Raw genomic sequence first — 18,322 nt, 5'->3', positions numbered from 1 at the left:
AATGAATTGTCATGGTGGTGCCTTACTAGTTTTATTGTTTGTCAATTATAGGAGTAGGGCGACTGTGATTAGTTGTCTATAAAACCCTTAATGTTAATAATAAATGAAATAAGTTAAAGAGATAGCACAGTTATCGTCAATTCTAAAATGAAGAATAAACGATGCAAGAATATTTGTTAATATGTGCAACACAGAAATGCGAGGAATGTGTTAACCACAAAAAAATATATAATTTCATTCATACACGGGGATAAAAAAAAAAAAGCACAATACAAAAAAAAATACACCCACTATTTGAAACAAATTAACAAACGACAACAAAACAAAACTACTATCGATCATCAACAACAACACATATATATATCTATAGATAAATTCCCTAGACTCTATTTTGGTATTGCTTATTTTTGAATTAATTGAAATATTCCAATAGTGAAAGTGTATTTGTGTGTGTATACTTATTTCTCCCCCTACCAGCCATGTCGTACAATTTAGATGTTGATGAAGCTGACGTTGCAGTTTTGAATCAAAACTTGATTCGATCAAAAGAGCTATTTGAATCAATTGGTAAATCATTACATAAAATTTCAACCAAATCCCAAACGGCATCCTCTACAATTAATCCTGTGTTAAAACAGGTGAACCAATTAACCACCAATAAACATGAAGTGGAGAATGGATTGAAACTATTACAAGAGGTTAGTGAAAATGCCAGCAAGATCAATGATTTAGAGAACTTATTAAATAATTCAATTGAAAACTCTCCAGGAGGGATAAAACTGTATTTAATAAACTTGAACCAACTGAAAAATTTATTGTCACAAATTAAAACTCAATCCAAATTCAAACAATTCAAAGGCATTTTATATAATTTTGAAAACTTGATTGATCGTTCAGAAACCAAAGTACAAAAATATTATCAAGATTTAATTAATGGAAAAGATTCTCGTGCCATTATCGACAAACGTGATGAAATTAAATTAATTTTCCAATACTTCTCCAACCCTCAGACCAAATCTACCAGCAATAGTGGTGGCAATGAAGAGTATGTCACAAAGTTGTATGTGCGGGCAAGGTCAAAACGATTGATTGAGAAATTGAAACCAATTGAATCATCAACAAAGCCAGCAGTGAAAGCAAATGCCAATATACCTTATGAAAAGGGAACCAATGGAATAACTAAATATACAGATGTTTTAAGTGGAGAAATTGAACAAGAATTGATAATCTTAAACGAATGTCAATTATCTACGCATTTGATTGGACCTATAGTAGAAGAATCAATCCTGAGATATAATGGCATTATCAATAAGTACAACCAAGTTTATTTCAAGACTCCTCAAGAGATTGTTGACAATGTAATATTGATATTAGAAGTTTTGAATAATTTGATTGATTTCAAAGTTAAATTGAAACAAATTGGGTTGAATAGAACATTGGAGCAGTCCAATTTCATAAACACGTTTGAACAATATTTAGAAACGAATTCTGTAATTTTCAAGGAATTTATTCAAGCTATAGACAACAGATTTCAAAACTTGGGCAAGTTCAATGAAATTAACACTCAAGAAGTGATTGTTGAATTAATGAGTAAATTACGTCGTTTGAGTGAATTCAAGTTGGCATTATTACAATTGATTAAGAATTACTCTATTGGACAATGGCTAGTGTCACAACCGCCAATGAGATTTGTTAATGTTTTCTCCTCGGTGATTCCCAACTCTCAACCACAAGCTAATAGTGATGGAGAGGAAGATGAAGTAATACAAGAATATTTGTTGTCGTCATTTTACTCAGATGTCATTGATGCCATAATGATAAACATTGAAATTGGATTAAAGAAGAATACTAGTGGTGGTGATTCATTGCCACTGTCCTCTTCAACTTCAGCATCGACAAATGCAACATCAGGAACATCATCATTGAGTTTAAACAAAAAGTCAACCCAAGGGTTTATTTTGATTAAGAATTTATTTATGTTGGAATCAATAGTTAACCGATCACAGTATTTGTATCAGAGTTTAGGAAGTTTGGGAGAGGAAAGAATATTACGATTAAAGAATCGATTTTTGAAATTATTCCTTGATGATTGGAGTCACGCTTCCTATATTATTATTCGAGACATGACAACAATTGCTACTCAGCTGGCACAGCACCAACAATCACAACAACAACTGAGTAATACCATAGGAACTGGTGGTGGGACTGTTACGAATTTGTCTAACAAAGAAAAAGATCAAGTGAAAGACTTGTTTAAGAACTTTAATGAATCGTTTGAGGAGGCATTATTTAATTATCAAAAGTACAATTTTGGTGATGCAATATTAAAAAAGTATTTGAGTAATGAAATTAAGAAATTAATTTTGAACACTTATTTCAAGTTATATGACAAGTATGGTAATTCTGATTTCACGAAAAATAAATCAAAATACGTCAAGTATGATAAATTGAATTTCGAAAAGTTGTTGAACGAGAGGTTATAGAGATGGGCTGGAGGCTATCCTTTTTTTTTGTATAAAAATGTGCATTATGGAGTAAATAGGTTTTTAATAGGAAATAAAGTACAACTAGTGTGTTTTGGTAGTGTATGGTTCTTTGTACATCAACTGAAATGGTTCAGTTTGATTAAGCTTAAGGGTTTAAGGTCAATTCTTGACGACAAGTCACAAATACACATAATGTTGTAACACACACACAAATAGGCTTAAGTATTCATTCAAGCCACTACTACTACTAATGTGTATATGTGCTGTTTATCTTTGATATTTGCTTGAAACATGCATCATATGAATGACGTATTGACCCATACATGATAATACCACCCGATACCATGCATATTCTGTTTTGTTCACACAAACTATGGAATACTTACAATCAAGGAATTTCAGAAATAAACAACTACCATCCATAGGTAATGGATGCAGTTTTTCTTGGAAGTATATTGGCATTAGTTAGACTAGGATAACTGTTGTGGTTAATACTCGATCACTTTGACACACACGTCTTAGGTTTGTCTAGTCAACCACATACAACCAACACGTTTACGCCTCGCCCCCTTCGACAGTACACAAAACAAATCAGAACTGATACACCCTGACATACACGCCACTCACTCACTCACCTACTAACTGACACATCGTCAAACGTACGCCACAAGGAGGAGGTGGTGGTTTTGAGTTGTGTATGCGTGTGAACTTCCCTGGGCTAGAAGCGTGATATATAATAATGAAGAATGGAATTTTACAAACGAAACAAAATAAAATAGAGTGATCAAATAAGTACAAAAATCATTCCTGGTCATGCCCAAATGAGACCAGAGAATATATGGTTGAGTAAACTGTAGCCGATAATTTTCAGGTACTACAATATTTGCAGTTTAATGTGTTGATCGAGTATGCATCTGCCACACAACAGCAAGAGAAAAAAAACCACGCAAGTCAAAAAAATGGGAACTCTTTATCTTTCCAAAATTGACCAATCAACAGAAGAGAACTGAAAACAAAATATTAACTCATTCATCAATCAATCTGTGAGTTTTTGGGGGCGTGGGTGCAAATTGTCTTATTGTCGCATGAAAATATTATTTAGTCTCAGACACACACATACACGACCACCACACTTGCGTTGATGTATTGTTAAGTAAACGAAAAGTCATAACATTATTCTTTTTAAATCAATCTTATTGTTTAAGTGTTGTTTATCTATTAAAAGAATAAAAGGCTATTTGAGTCTGGTGGTGGGTATTACTTTAATACACATGATGTTTGAACTATAAAACAATTCATTTCCCAGATATGAGTCATTGAAGAAAATAAAAAATAGAACAAAATAAAAAATTCTTTCTTCTTTTCCTTTTTGTTCCAGTAACTAAAAATTGATTTCCTACTTTGTGGGTTTCAACGAAAAAAAAAAAAACGGAAGGAATTATCGAGCCAACAAATGAAGGCGGGCATGGCCCCTTGCTCGTTAATAATAAAAAAAAGATTATATCCGCCGTTTTCGTTATTATGTCAACTCGGTGTACTTGCTTGATGTTATTTCTATGTGTCATGTCACCTTAATCTTTGTGTCAGGCCATCAAAGAAAAAAAAAGACACAAGGAACTTGTTTCACCACATAATTTTTTGGTGGGTAATATGAAAAAGCAAAACTAGAAACATAGTTCCGTTTTCAATTGTTTTCATTTTCCGTCTCGACTCCATCCGCTCACTCACTCACTAACTTACCACCGAAATAACTGATTAACCCTTTTCTTAGAATTTAAGTCCTTTGTATTGCTTTTTGTACATACATGTACACTTGTGTAAGTGCATCTACATAATGAAGTCTGCATAATAACAATAGTCGTCGTCGTTACACGAGGAGTTTTGTGTATGACACCTATCTCATCTTACCTCATCTTCCACAATATCGAAACACTTTAATCTCTACTACAAAGAAACATAATACCCAGTTCAACAACATCTCTTTTATTTCTTTGTCTATGGCAATAGAACTATTTGTTAACTAAAAAAAATAACAGATATTAAGAACAATCTCAAAATTAAGAATGACTAGCTTGTTTAGTTTAGCTATTGATCACAAAGATAAGCACTCTTACATAGCAACTAGAAGAATGTTTCATGCATGCATACATTCTACTAAATTAGTGTGATGTTTTATTGTTTGAGTRGTGGTGGTGGCGGTGGTTGGTTGGGTCAATGATAAATTTACGAACTTTTTGTTTGAGATAGATGTACATACTTTGTGTGTTTCTACCAAGTGGAAGATTTCTTATTCCACAAGTTCAACTACAACAATAATAATAATAAATGTGTCATTTAACATTGACACACAGGTCGTTGTCGTCGTTGTTAAAACTTATGATTTGTTTGATTAGAATTCCTATCCCTTGCTTTTTATTTTTTAGAAAAAAGTTAAAATCAAAAAAAAAACTCGGATGTTAATTTACAAGAAATTTAATCAAATAGTGATATGTATGTATGTAAATCTCTGTTCCACCCCACCACTTTCCTTGCTTGCCCCTTTTGTCCAAGAAAATTATTGACCTTACTGATAATAATAGTGGTTGTTGTTGTTGTTGTTGTTCATTACTTTAACTTACGTTGGACAAGAAAAAAAAAGACATACAAACAATTAAAATAAACGTAATGATATATAATAGAAAAGCTTTAGCAACGACAAAGTAACGGCCACTACGAGAAAAGCAAAATTGGGAGATGGAAGCAAAGGTGGGCTTCGGGGCTAGAAGGTATGATGATGTGTAGGGTCGTATGTCGCACCAAAAAAGAAACCATCTATTATATATCCAGCTACCATAATAAAACCCTCTACAGTAGTTCCACTCAAATTGTATCAATTATTTTCTTAGTCAAATAGAAAGAACAACAAGAGTGTCATAATTGATATAATTTCAAAAAAAAAAAAAACAAGATGGCTGTGTGTGCATGTGTTAGTGTGAATATGAAAATGTTCGGCCAATGCTGGTTAAGTCACCCATTAGTAATAAATTTGATGGATGACAAATCATGCATCTGTGATAAATGGCAGTTAAAACAATAAACACACACACAGAGATACACATACAACAACAATAGTAAAGACAGAACTAGAATTAGCGTGTGTATGTTTGTGTGTGTGGGTTAGCGGGAATCGTAGTTACTGAGTGGGTGGGAAGGATCATGAAACAATAGCCAAAGAGATTTTTAATGTGAGAGTGACAAAGTTACAAACTGGAACAAACAATAACAAGTTTGATTTGATTTGAATTCAGACACGAGACAAAAAAGCCAAGAGAGAGAGATAGAGAGAAAACCAGACTGGTGGTGGTTGGTTCGGGTGGGGAACGTTGTTGTTAATTAAAACATCACGGTGTAGAGGGCAAGCCGTAAGTACCTAATCAATATTAAGGTTAGTCTTTCCAAACATTACAAATCAATGGGATTTGTAAGTCGAGATTTGATGAGATTTTGGGGAAATTTTAATCTTTTAATGTTTACGATGGACGCCTTTTATTGTTATTTTTCTATTTAAAGTTTGTAGCATTAACAATACAAGTGGTGGTGGTGTGTAGGCTAGATTTAAACTTGACAAGATTTAATCAAAAACACTTGTTTGTTTAAAAACCATAAAAGTGTAAGAGTATTTGGTTATTTTTAAGGAAGGAACTGTGTGTGGAAAGTGAAGCAGGTGGAAGCAAAAAGATCTGAAACAATGTCAGGTGAGAAGTGAGAGAACAAAAAAAAAAATAATAATCAATGTTTCAACAGACACAGATTTCCACATATAACACATTATACATCAAATCAGACACCAACAAAGAATAGGCAGCTACACAAAGCTGGTAAGAAGAAAGAAAAAAAAAAGAAAGAGTTCCAAGAAAAAAAAATAAAAAAAAGAGAGAGCTAAAATAATAATTCAATAAATAAGTTTCTTTTTTTTTTTACTTTTCTTTGACAATACTTTAATATAAGACAATATGCATGCGAAAAACCTTATAGTCTTGATGATGATTGATGATAATAAAGTAATAATAATAATATTATTATTATTATAATTTTTCTTGATTAAAGAGTAACAATAATAATAATGATGGTTCCCAGTTTTGTGTTATATTTATCTTTCTTTTTGACTTTGAGTGGTTAAAAATATTTTTAACATCCAATTAATTTAATTACCACATGGAACATAATAGTAGGTATACCCTTTCTTTGAGAAACTCCATTCGTATATTCTCATATCCATATCTCTCTGATACACACAAACATACAGAATTCCAAGTTTTTTTTTACTATAAATAATCAATAGAATCTCCCTCTAAACTATTTTGTTATTTTAGATCCAGCTATTATTTCAATTTCTCCAATAGATTTATATTTTACTATAAGTCCTATCTGCAATTATTCTACCCCATACTACACATATATATACATTGACTATGAAGTTAGATCAATTAATTAACCAAGCAGCACCACAACCAGTACCAACTGTGACACGATTACTGTCCATTGGTCTCAGTAGTAGTTCTTCCACTGGTGTCACCAACTCTGGTAATGCTCCATTGCTTCCTCATAATCACAATCAATTCAATTATTATCCTAAAACAGCCACTACAAGTAGTGTTCATAATCAACGAGTCAATTTACCACCAATATCAGATATTTTACAACAAGCTCAACATTACTTACCACCACCTCCACAGCAACAGCAACAACCACAACAACCATCACAGTCAGTGTCTTCATATAGACAAGCTCAAGCTCAGTTACCTCCTTTACCGCTAGCTGCTACTGCCAACTCCAATTCCAATTACAAATATTACGATTATTACCAATCACCAAACAGTGATCATCAACAACGTTCGTACACTTCAAGTAGTAGTACTGTACCATCACCACGTATACCGCATTCTGATAACACAGTACCCTCATACCAACAGCCAATGATGGTTAGGAACAACTCATATCCTCCAATTCAACAACAACAAATGCAGACACAATACCACCAACAACCACAATACTTGGGCGTGGGAGGAGATTCATACTTCAGAAATCGTACTCCACAACCTCCAGTGATAAATCATAACCACAATAATGGTTCCAACTCTACTTTATCCTCATCATCTATGTCGTCGCCATTATCATCGCCTTATGATTCTCAAAATCATACTAGTGACTTTAGTGCTACTGGTACACCAACTGACAACTTTATGAAACATGCTTCTGGTGCTTCTGCTACAAATGGTGGAGTTAATAATAATCGAAAAACGAGAAACAATTTACCTAAAGAGATTACATTTATTTTATTACAATGGTTGAATGATCATTTGAATCATCCATATCCAAGCTCATTTGAAAAAAATCAATTGATGATAAGTACTGGGTTGAACCAACAACAATTGAGTAATTGGTTTATCAATGCTCGTCGAAGAAAAATCAAGTTGTTGAAACAACAACAGCGTTTGAACTTTTAGGGAAGATTAAGAGAAGAGAAGGTTGTTTTACAAAGATTTTGGGTACTTTTTTTTTGTTTAATTCGTTTTATATTTTATTTCAATTCGTTTTACATTTGGTTGTTGTTTTTTTTGTATTTATTTTTACGTTTCTTTCGTTTATAGGTTATCTTTTTTTTTTATTATTCATAATTAGTAATGCATTTAGTATTGAATTTGTTGTCTGATTTGGGTTGTTCTTTCTAGTAAACGTCCTTGTCGAAGTACATCTAACAGGAGAGAGGCGTACTAAAAAACATACGAATACAAATATCATAATACGGATTTGTCCGCCTTGAATTTTGAGGGTTAGCTCCGTTGTCTTGGCAGAAACCCTGCCCGATAATTCCTTCCTTAATTTCACTTGAATTGCGTCCTATTCGAGCAAAGTTGCGTAATGCGTCTACAATTGCTAAGACTCGCACCGCCACCACTACGACGACCACAATGCGAGCTTCGTACTTTTATTTTTTTTTTTTGACACATTAAATTATGGAATTAATGAAATTACCAAAACCAAAGCCCTAGAGCCAAACGAAAAAGAAATTTCAGTACTCCCCCAAAACAACAAGAAAAACTATGAAACATCCCACAAACACCCAACTAAAACTAGTATGATACTCAACAAATACTAAAAAAGATCGACTATTTTAAGAAGAATAATATAGTGAAAGAATAAATCGATAGTCGAAGGAAAGAGATTTTTTACACACTAAAATACAACTAAACACTATGAAATTGTGCCATCTTACAGTGTCCCCCACTCCTAATCCCCCACTACATATGCTGAACCCTACGATAGTTGTTATTATTTATCGTTAAATCATTTGGATATATCAAAAGTCCAATTATGAAAGATAATAAACAAAGAACAAGGCGTAAAAGTGGTAAAGATGAGTCAAGAAAAATAAATAATATTTGTAGACATATATCCGCCCGCCTGCTCTGATGGAACTAACCCTTATGGAAAAGTGCTAGAAAGGAATGTTCGTATACTTAGGGCCTAAAAAATTTGAAAGCAATTTTTATTAGATTTGGATTATAAACCATAATAATTATGTAAGAATGTGTATATGTATGTGTAATGTATATGCGTCATGTCGATTCGAAATCTTCAGATTTACTTGAAACCACATTTGTGTCCTATGGTTGTTTTTATTTCTTTTTTGAAGGAAGGAAGGAAGAGTGAAAAAAAAAAAACTGCTCAGTCCAGATAGATCAATTTGTTGGAGGATGTCAAGGAAATGGAAAAGCAAAAAAAAAAGAACAGAAGAAAATCTCGTAAACGTATACTAAATTAGACATGTGTCAACTTGCTTAGTCTATCATAGTGTCAGTCGTTTCTGTAACTTGACTTCACTTGACTTCCTGAAATAGGAAATGTTAGGCGGATAGTCGCCGGCGTCAAGTAGGTTTTCTTAAATTTCAAGATTTTCCTACGTTTTCTGAATATGAATTCTTGAAAATTGAGTTTTTAACTTTCATTTTTTAGTTGTTGCATTTTTGTTGAACAAAGAGTTTAATCACCAAAAGTTTGGAGAGTGAAAGGGAGGGGACAAACAAGAAAGAATTAGACGGGATGCTGATTACATAAAGCATTTGATAGACAACCTTGTTAGTAGACACTACCTTCTTTCGTTCTTCTCTTGGCTTTCATACTCTTCATGGAACCTCTTGTTTATGATTGAGCTCATATGTGAAATTCGTCAATGTTGTTATTACAGTCTAAGCATTGAAAAAAAAAGAAGAGTCAGATTTAAAAGCACTCAAAGTAGTAGTTTGGTGATTGGGTCTTACATTAGATGGTGTGAGGTTTCGATGAGATGTTGTTAGACTAGCATGACAGGATGTATATGAAACGTCACCAATTACGAGAAATCAACAATTGTTTCGTGACGTGGTTATGTGCCCCGCCACTCAACACTTGGGAATCATTCTTATTCACATATTTTTCTTTCTGAAAGGAGTGTCAATTACGGATTGTTATCAGAATAAAGTGTTTAGGTGGTGATACATTCAATTGAATGATACTTTAATTGCTGTTGCTTTCGATATTTGATGACTAAAGCACAACTAAAAGACTGAATTTTAATTCTTCTAAATCTCTTTCTTTGTTGTCAGTTTTTTTTTAGTGGTAGTACTTAGTTTTTGAGTTGCTATTGCATACGGAGATATCTCTTATTGCTACTGTTAGCTATTATTATGTTTGATCCTCTTGTTGTTGGGAATTTAATTTACATTTTTTTGAAGGTTGCATGCTTTCTTTATTGTAACAATACAAAATATTAATTCAATATATGTCAAATTTTCTCATACGGTTTTTTCTTTTGTACTTTGTTTCAGTTTTTTTTAGTGTTAATTAGTAGTAGTAGTAGTAGTGATGAACTTCCAAAGTGTGTCGCTTTTTTCGGCTTTTTTTGCCTCTCAAGTTCGTATTTCATTCAATTGGCGGATAACATTACTACTGTCATTCCTATCTTTCTTCTTTTCTTTATCCGTCTTGATTCGATATATCCGTTTCGATTTTGAACCACCTACAAAATGCGCAATCCATCAATAGTTTGTTTACACTTTTTATTATGTGACTATAACCAACCAGTTGCGGCTGTACTAGAATCTGGGTTATTTGCTCATCGTTCTAAATGCACTCAATCAATCAACCCAAGGACCTTAAACTTAAAACTTTAAATAAACTCAAATAAGACAAACCTCCAGTTTCTCTTGATTTCTTCACACACTTTACTACTTCTATACAAAGTTTAAAGGAAGTTGGATTGACACTAATTGGTTCAAACAAAAAAAACAATATTGTAGAGTTTGTTTCCCACTGGAATGGTTAAGAGCGATATCATATTTACGTTATCCTTTTTTTTTCTTGGTTTATTTCATCCTACTAACTTCTTGGTGTTTTTTTTTGTTTTTTCTTGTTTTTTAAACAAACAAAGTGTATACTAATCAATTAGTTAATTAAGGACATGTTGGTATAACAATACAAAAAGAATAATGATTCTTATGCTCTGTTGTTTTTTAGTATGGGAACAATAGTGTTGATTTCATTTTTCTTGGCTGATGCATTTGTTTGCCTTTGTTTCTCGTAAAAAAAAAATATATCGTGTTCTCCCCATTTCCATTGGAAACGTTAGTCACTGTTTAGAATTAGCCTGCTTTATTTATGAGCTAAAATCTTTATTTAACTTACAAACGAAACAAGAAAAACAAACTATCGATTCACTTGTTCTTATTTTGGTTGAGCTTTGTCTAAGACGGACGATCGTAAGTGTTAACTGAACGTATAGTTTTTAGTGGATGGGTAATACTTGCCTGTAATGCACTAACCACCACCTAATGTAAAGAGTAACATAGAGGCGCACTGGCACGATAAATCAATTTTGTGTTAAGAATATATTAATGAATGAACACCTTAGGGTGATAATAACTATTGTTAAAGTCTCAGTTGATTTGTTATATATATGTGGAGAATTAAGAATGCACTCCACATTTACTCCATGCTCTACTGTCATCGATTACTCAACTATATTTCTTGATTATTGTTGCCATCCAGCAGCAACATAGCCATTTTGTTAATTTATCTCATGGTGCGTTTACAAACACTTCCAACGATAACAATGTCTTTAAGCAATAACAATAAATGAGTGAATGCACAAATAAATCAACGACTTGAAGATTGATTGTCAGATCATTGAAGGCGTCTTGTTGTCGTTTGTGGTGTCTGCATATTGATATCATGTCATATGTATGTGCATAATTGGGTTACATCATCTACTGTGCATAATGACTATCTACATGCATATTTAAATATATCAGACTGTATAGCCCTACTTACATATTTATAAAGGTGATTTTTCGATAAAAGTAAAAACTAAGGAAAAAAAAAAACTGCCTGTTGGGAATGTTTAAAAGTCTAGATGTATTTTTTATAGTTTTGGATCTTGCGGTTAGCGTCTAGTCTGGTCTAGTCTGGTCAAGTTCCGTGAGGGATTGAATTACTTAATTCGGACAAGTAAGATGAAATTAACTACCACAACAACAACATCCACATCATCAACAGTATGAAATGCCAAGGCTCATTACAGCCAAGGATTTCATACTAACAAAGCTAAAAGTTCAAAACTACTGAATAACTTGAATAAATGATATGATTGAACATAACCATACCTGCAAAATACAATTCCTTGTATTCAGATTGCTGAAGGTCACTCTTTTGAAAAAAAATGGGGAACAGTTAAGGAGGAAGCATAGTTGTATTATATTTAATTCATCTCTTTAGTGAATTATTTTTCGTAATTCGAAAAGATCGTATTGAAGAATTCCATTTGTTTTTAGTCTAGTTTTTTTTTTAGTTCATTCATTGTTTTTACCTGTCAATAATCTAATACACCAAAGAAGAGCTCATGTTCTACCAGGATTTTTAAACAACACACGTGCAAATACACAAAATAAATGCTTCAATACTTACTTGACCTTGATCGTATCTGTTGTACAGTATTTGGTTAGTATCCCGCTTTTTTTTAATCCTGATGATTTGCGGAAGTTAGGTAGATATGAGGGAAGAAAATAGCAAAAAGATGGATTTATATCTTGATGCGGAATAATTCTACAAAAAGACAAAAAGCGGAAATAAGACCCCTAAACAGCAACCGCCCGCCCTGGTTTAACAACCAACATACATTAACAATACAAAAAAATAGAACAATTAAAAAATGTTTTTAATGTCTGATTACAAAAACAAAAAAAATTATTAATATGGACAATTTCTCGGACATAAAGTTGTCAAATTCGAAACAAAAGAATTCTCTCAGCAAAAAAAAAAAACCAAACCAAACTAACTTCGAAGAATTCTATATTTTTTTTTTTTGGGTGTAAAATTCGATTATATTCTACCACCCTCTAACTCACAGATCTAATACATTACATACAAGTAATAGTTTACATGATGCCAATTAACAAGCCTGTTATCCACATACGTACAGTTGCGCACTCATTCAGATGATTTACCATTATTTTATTCTCGACACCAAAAGAACTAAAAGATAATAAATATCTTCACAACACCAAAATATTATTATGTCTCTACTTCTTATTCCTATACATATTATTATTTCCTATGATCAGTTTTACCAATGACAATTCAATCAAGTTGTTTCGGTTTAATGAAGAGAACCCCTCGGATTTCATTTCAATTTCTTGGTTTGATAGCTGTTAGAAACGTGGTATGTATTATTATTTACATCCTCAGTTTTACACTTGGCAGACTGATTATCTTTCTATATAATTATATGATAATTGTAATTACAATTGGGAAACAAAACAGGTTTAAACTAGATGTGTAGTATGGAAAAAGTAGGATAAACATTATAGAATGACCAATTATGTTCCTTCCAAATGAAATATACACATCAAGACGACCGGTATGTATAGGACAATTGGATTCAATGGGGGAATAGATGTGCAGATTGGTTATTTTGGGCCAGTAGTAAGTTGCTGGGCTTCTGGCTGGTAAATTGGCTGCGATTCAAAATGAACAGTCATACAAGTTATAATAATATGAATGATAATGTGTAATTACAGCCCAGTAACTCTCTGTTGCTGGTCTGATAACATTAAAATAAGCAAAAACTTAGGTATATATTATATTGTATCTACTTGATATGACAGATACGTCAAAAATAAACACACCTATCCAAAATACATACTGATATTCATATAATCTTCCTATTTAGGTTCTACTTATTATAAATGTTGTATTCAATTTGTAACGAAACAAACTTGGAGAATTTGAAAATAAAAGGTGATAATAATGCTGGCGTTGATACTGCTAGTTTGTTTCAACAACTAATAATAATTTGAAACTTTCATAGTTTCTACTCATTTTATTATTACTCTTGTTGCTGCAAATTGTAATAATTATAACTTTCTGGTATTTCATCTGCACGTCATGATAATTATATATCATTCCAGTCATGTAAGACTATGAAAGATAATAATGGCAAATATCCTCTCCAATCAAAAATTAAGAACAAATAAGGTTTTGCTTAAAGCTATCCCATTCATCAAATCTATTCAAAAAAAAAAAAACGTGCCATGGTGGTGAAGAAAGCTTTCGATCAACCCAATTTAGCCGCTTATCAGTCTAAAGCAAGGCTGTAGCAAAACAAAAAAATTTACACACATCTGTCTAAAGCCAAATTGGGTATCTATAAATTTGCTCATTCATGGAGATCATTTTAGGTGCCTGGTTGTAATGCCCTGTGTTTTTTTTTTTGCAATCGATCGTAAACGCCACTCAAGCTAAACTGAAAACTACTACGCCTAGAAGGCTAATCGGTACCAAGAATAAAAACAGGAGCTCTGTTTCCTATCATAACCTGTCTTTGTTCGTAGGCTAATAATGTAAACCTTCTTAAAACTGGTGAAAACAAGAACGGATAGGAAACATGTGTCTGAGTGTAAATCTTATCTAATACAGTGATAAATAATTATGAATGATTGTAAATTGTAGAGGGGCAGAAGTGGGGTAATTTGGAGAAAAGAAGCTTTCATTGTTTTGGTTTTATAATAACAATGCATAATGATTTATTCACTGGGCTTAGATTTATAGTTGGTTAAGATACTTACTTTAAGTGTAAAACAAAAAACTATCTTCTACTTCATTGCCCCCCATTGGATTCTTTTCTCCTTGGCCCATATCCCGTATATGTATAGAAGTTTAAACTACTTAATCTTGGCCCCCTTTTCAATACTGAAGATATATCATGTGCATTAAATAGCTAGTATAAACAATAACAATGAATGACAATCGCAAAATTGACTTACCAAGTTGGTTGAGCTCCCGTTAAGTGTCATTACCAACGTTAAGGTTGCTAATAATATTAAAGATCGACCTTACGGTGATATTGACAACTGCGCCTACATGGAAACAATGAAACAAAGTGATGCGTTGATTTCAAAACTCTGTTAAATTATTATTGATAGTAATTTCCTTTTAAAGTTAAACCTAGTTGTGTTTTTATTATTTATTGATAAACAGCTTGTTTTTGCATTTGTACCAAACTGACAGGAAAATACATCACCACTAAATTGTCGTCAATGTTTCTTTCTGTCAGGTTTTAAGTGGTGATATTATGAAACCATAAAGTTCTATCAAATCGTATATGATAACCTTTTGGAAGAAAAAGATTGTTATTTCGTTGGTTGGTTGTTGATTACTCCTCAAAAATTTTCAGATTGAGTTTAGTTAGTCAACAACAAATATCATGAATAATAAAATTAAACTTAAACCTTATTCTCTAGTCATTTATTAACTCACTCAACTAATTGATGATTACATATACCAGTAACTTATTTAGTAGATCTATACTTGTTGTATTACTATACTAATCTTTTTAGATTTATTTTAGATTTGCTTATTTGTTATCAATATTCCTCTGATCGTATACCTATCCATATATGGTTGAGAAGCACTACAAGTGATATAGAGATCCACTACATACAATTTTTGGAAATGTGGCTGGCTGGCTAGCTGGTAGGTTAGCACTACAAAACATGTATATATAACCATGTAGTGATATGTACTGCAGTGACAAGCTATGACATGACTTGCGTGGGTGGGTTGTTTTATTTTCTTCAAAAACATCTTGATGATTATAATTCTTAACTTGCGATAATAATATCTCTTCGGCCCACCCTGAACCTAATTTGGTTTCTATTATTTTTTGGTATGGTAGAATATAATAAACAAAGTATTTTTTAGTTTCATTTCTTTTATTATCTTCGCTGAGTTTCAAGATAGATCAACAAGATCAATACCTTACTACCACCAACCACTACATCAAACTACATTCTCTATGTTATGTTACTGGGGCAAATGGCGTTACTATTAATGTGTCAACCAGAGTTGAAGTGATATTCTGCATCTTACAACAGACCACCCCACACATCCGGTTCCCATTTTTCTTTTTTATGTCGATTTAATGTACTTTATCTCTTTCTAGAAAAAAGAACCATAATTCAATAATACAAGCCAAGTCTCGAGATTTTTCGATTTTCCTTTTAGCATGCGCATTGAGTGTGTTTTTGGTCCTCTACTACAAAACTGTTTTTCTTATACCTATTATGTTATTACTCTCTAGATACACGATATTACAAAACTTATTTAACTAGAAAACTGTAGCCCTTCTGGTGTTTAATCAACTTCTTCCATAGCAGATTCTCCAGCTGGTTCGTCAGTTGAGGCAGTAGTAGTAGCTTCAGGTTCAACAGCAGTTTCTTCTGAATCATCGTCAATATTCAATCCCAAGGCAATCAATCTGTTAATTCTGTGGGCAAAGTTGGATGGTTCGTCCAAGGTGAAACCAGAAGTCAACAATGCAGTATCAAACAACAAAGTGGTCAAGTCCTTAACGGTCTTGTCTTCAGCTCCATCGGTTTCAACTTTCTTCTTCAATTCCTTGATAATTGGGGAAGATGGAGAAATTTCAAAGGTCTTCTTAGAGGACATGTAAGAAGACATGGTGGTGTCTCTCAAAGCTTGAGCCTTCATGATTCTTTCCATATTGGCAGACCAACCAAATTGACCAGTTCTAATGGCAGCTGGAGCATCAACAAGTTTGTAGGAAACAACAACTTTTTCAACTTGATCACCAAGAATATCTTTCAAAGCTTTGGTCAATGGTTCGTATTCTTTGATTTCCTTTTCTCTAGCAGCTTTTTCTTCGTCACTTTCTTCCAATTCAAAGTCTTTGGTAATATCAACCAATTTCTTGTCTTCAAATTCCTTCAATTGAGTCATGGCATATTCATCGATTGGATCCACCATGAACAAGACTTCAAAGTTCTTAGCTTTCAAGGCATCCAAGAATGGTGATTTTTCAACGGCTTTGATGGATTCACCAGTGATGTAGTAGATATTCTTTTGGTGTTCTGGCATTCTAGTAACGTAGTCAGACAAGGAAGTCATTTCTTCAGAAGATTTGGTAGAGTAGAATCTCAACAATTTAGCCAAAGATTGTCTGTTTTGAGCATCTTCATGAATACCCAATTTGATGTTCTTGGAGAAAGCAGTGTAGAATTGGTTGAATTGCTCTTGGTCTTCAGAGATTTCATTGAAAGTTTCAATCATCTTTTTGACAATGTTCTTTCTGATAACTTTCAAAATCTTGTTTTGTTGCAACATTTCTCTGGACAAGTTCAATGGCAAGTCTTCGGAATCGACAACCCCCTTGATGAAACTTAACCATTCTGGAATCAACTCTTCAGCATCATCAGTGATAAACACTCTACGGACGTATAATTTGATGTTGTTCTTCTTCTTCTTGGATTCAAAGGCATCAAATGGAGCTCTCTTTGGAACAAACAAGATAGCTCTGAATTCTAATTGACCTTCAACAGAAAAGTGTTTGACAGCCAATGGGTCTTCCCAGTCGTTGGAAATAGACTTGTAGAATGCATTGTATTCATCTTGAGTGATATCAGATGGGTTTCTGGTCCATAATGGTTTGGTCTTGTTCAACTCTTCAGTTTCAGTAACCTCTTCTTTGACAGTCTTGGTCTTCTTTTCTTTCTTTTCGTCTTCTTCATCCTTGACTTCTTCCAATTTTGGTTTCTTGTCGTCTTCTTCAGCAGCTTTGTCTTCTTCTTCGGTTTCTGGAACTTCTTTTTCAACTTCTTTGGTGACAACTAATTGGATTGGATAAGCAACGAATTCAGAGTGTTTCTTGACAACTTCTTTGATTCTTTTTTCTTCCAAGTATTCCAATTGATCTTCCTTCAAGAACAATCTCAACATGGTACCACGACCCAATCTTTCGTTAGTTTCATCCAAAGTAACAGTGAACTTACCACCAGCGTTAGATTCCCAAACGTATTGTTCGTCGTCATTGTGTTTGGAGATAACTTGGACGTGATCAGCAACCAAGAACAAGGAGTAGAAACCAACACCAAATTGACCAATCATAGAAACGTCAGCACCAGCACTTAAAGCTTCCATAAAGGATTTGGTACCAGATTTAGCAATAGTACCCAAATTGTTGACCAAGTCAGCTTTGGTCATACCAATACCAGAATCTCTAATTTCCAAAACTTTTTGGTCCTTTTGAGGGATGATTCTAATGAACAATTCTGGTTCGGATTCCAATTGGGATGGATCAGACAAGGCTTGGTATCTGATTTTGTCCAAAGCATCAGAAGCATTGGAGATCAATTCTCTTAAGAAAATTTCCTTGTTTGAATAGACTGTGTTAATGATCAAAGACATCAACTGAGAGATCTCAGCAGTGAATTCGTGAGTTTCAACTTTTGCGTCAGCCATAATGA

General features: G+C 33.2%; 3 protein-coding genes across 3 annotated transcripts; 2 read left to right on the top strand and 1 right to left on the bottom strand. All coding sequences in view use genetic code 12, as the record gives it.

Moving 5' to 3' along the window:
* Positions 1–479: 479 nt before the first annotated feature.
* Positions 480–2,483, top strand: EXO70 (GTP-Rho binding exocyst subunit; the record flags this gene model as incomplete). Its single annotated transcript, XM_716257.2, has 1 exon — positions 480–2,483. One exon carries the CDS (start codon positions 480–482, stop codon positions 2,481–2,483), a length of 2,004 nt encoding a protein of 667 aa, XP_721350.1.
* A 4,454-nt stretch (positions 2,484–6,937) lies between these two features.
* On the top strand, positions 6,938–7,972 carry CUP9 (transcription factor CUP9; the record flags this gene model as incomplete). The annotated part of the gene is made up of 1 exon (XM_716259.2): positions 6,938–7,972. The coding sequence occupies one exon, from the start codon at positions 6,938–6,940 to the stop codon at positions 7,970–7,972; it is 1,035 nt and encodes a 344-aa protein (XP_721352.1).
* Positions 7,973–16,193: 8,221 nt separating this feature from the next.
* On the bottom strand, positions 16,194–18,317 carry HSP90 (Hsp90 family chaperone; the record flags this gene model as incomplete). Its single annotated transcript, XM_716260.1, has 1 exon — positions 16,194–18,317. The coding sequence occupies one exon, from the start codon at positions 18,315–18,317 to the stop codon at positions 16,194–16,196; it is 2,124 nt and encodes a 707-aa protein (XP_721353.1).
* Positions 18,318–18,322: the final 5 nt, after the last annotated feature.

Source organism: Candida albicans, chromosome 7 (genome assembly GCF_000182965.3).
Source record: "Candida albicans SC5314 chromosome 7, complete sequence".
NCBI lineage: Eukaryota > Fungi > Ascomycota > Pichiomycetes > Serinales > Debaryomycetaceae > Candida > Candida albicans.
Note: the sequence above shows the minus strand (reverse complement) of the source record. Positions and strands in the feature narration are given on the sequence as shown.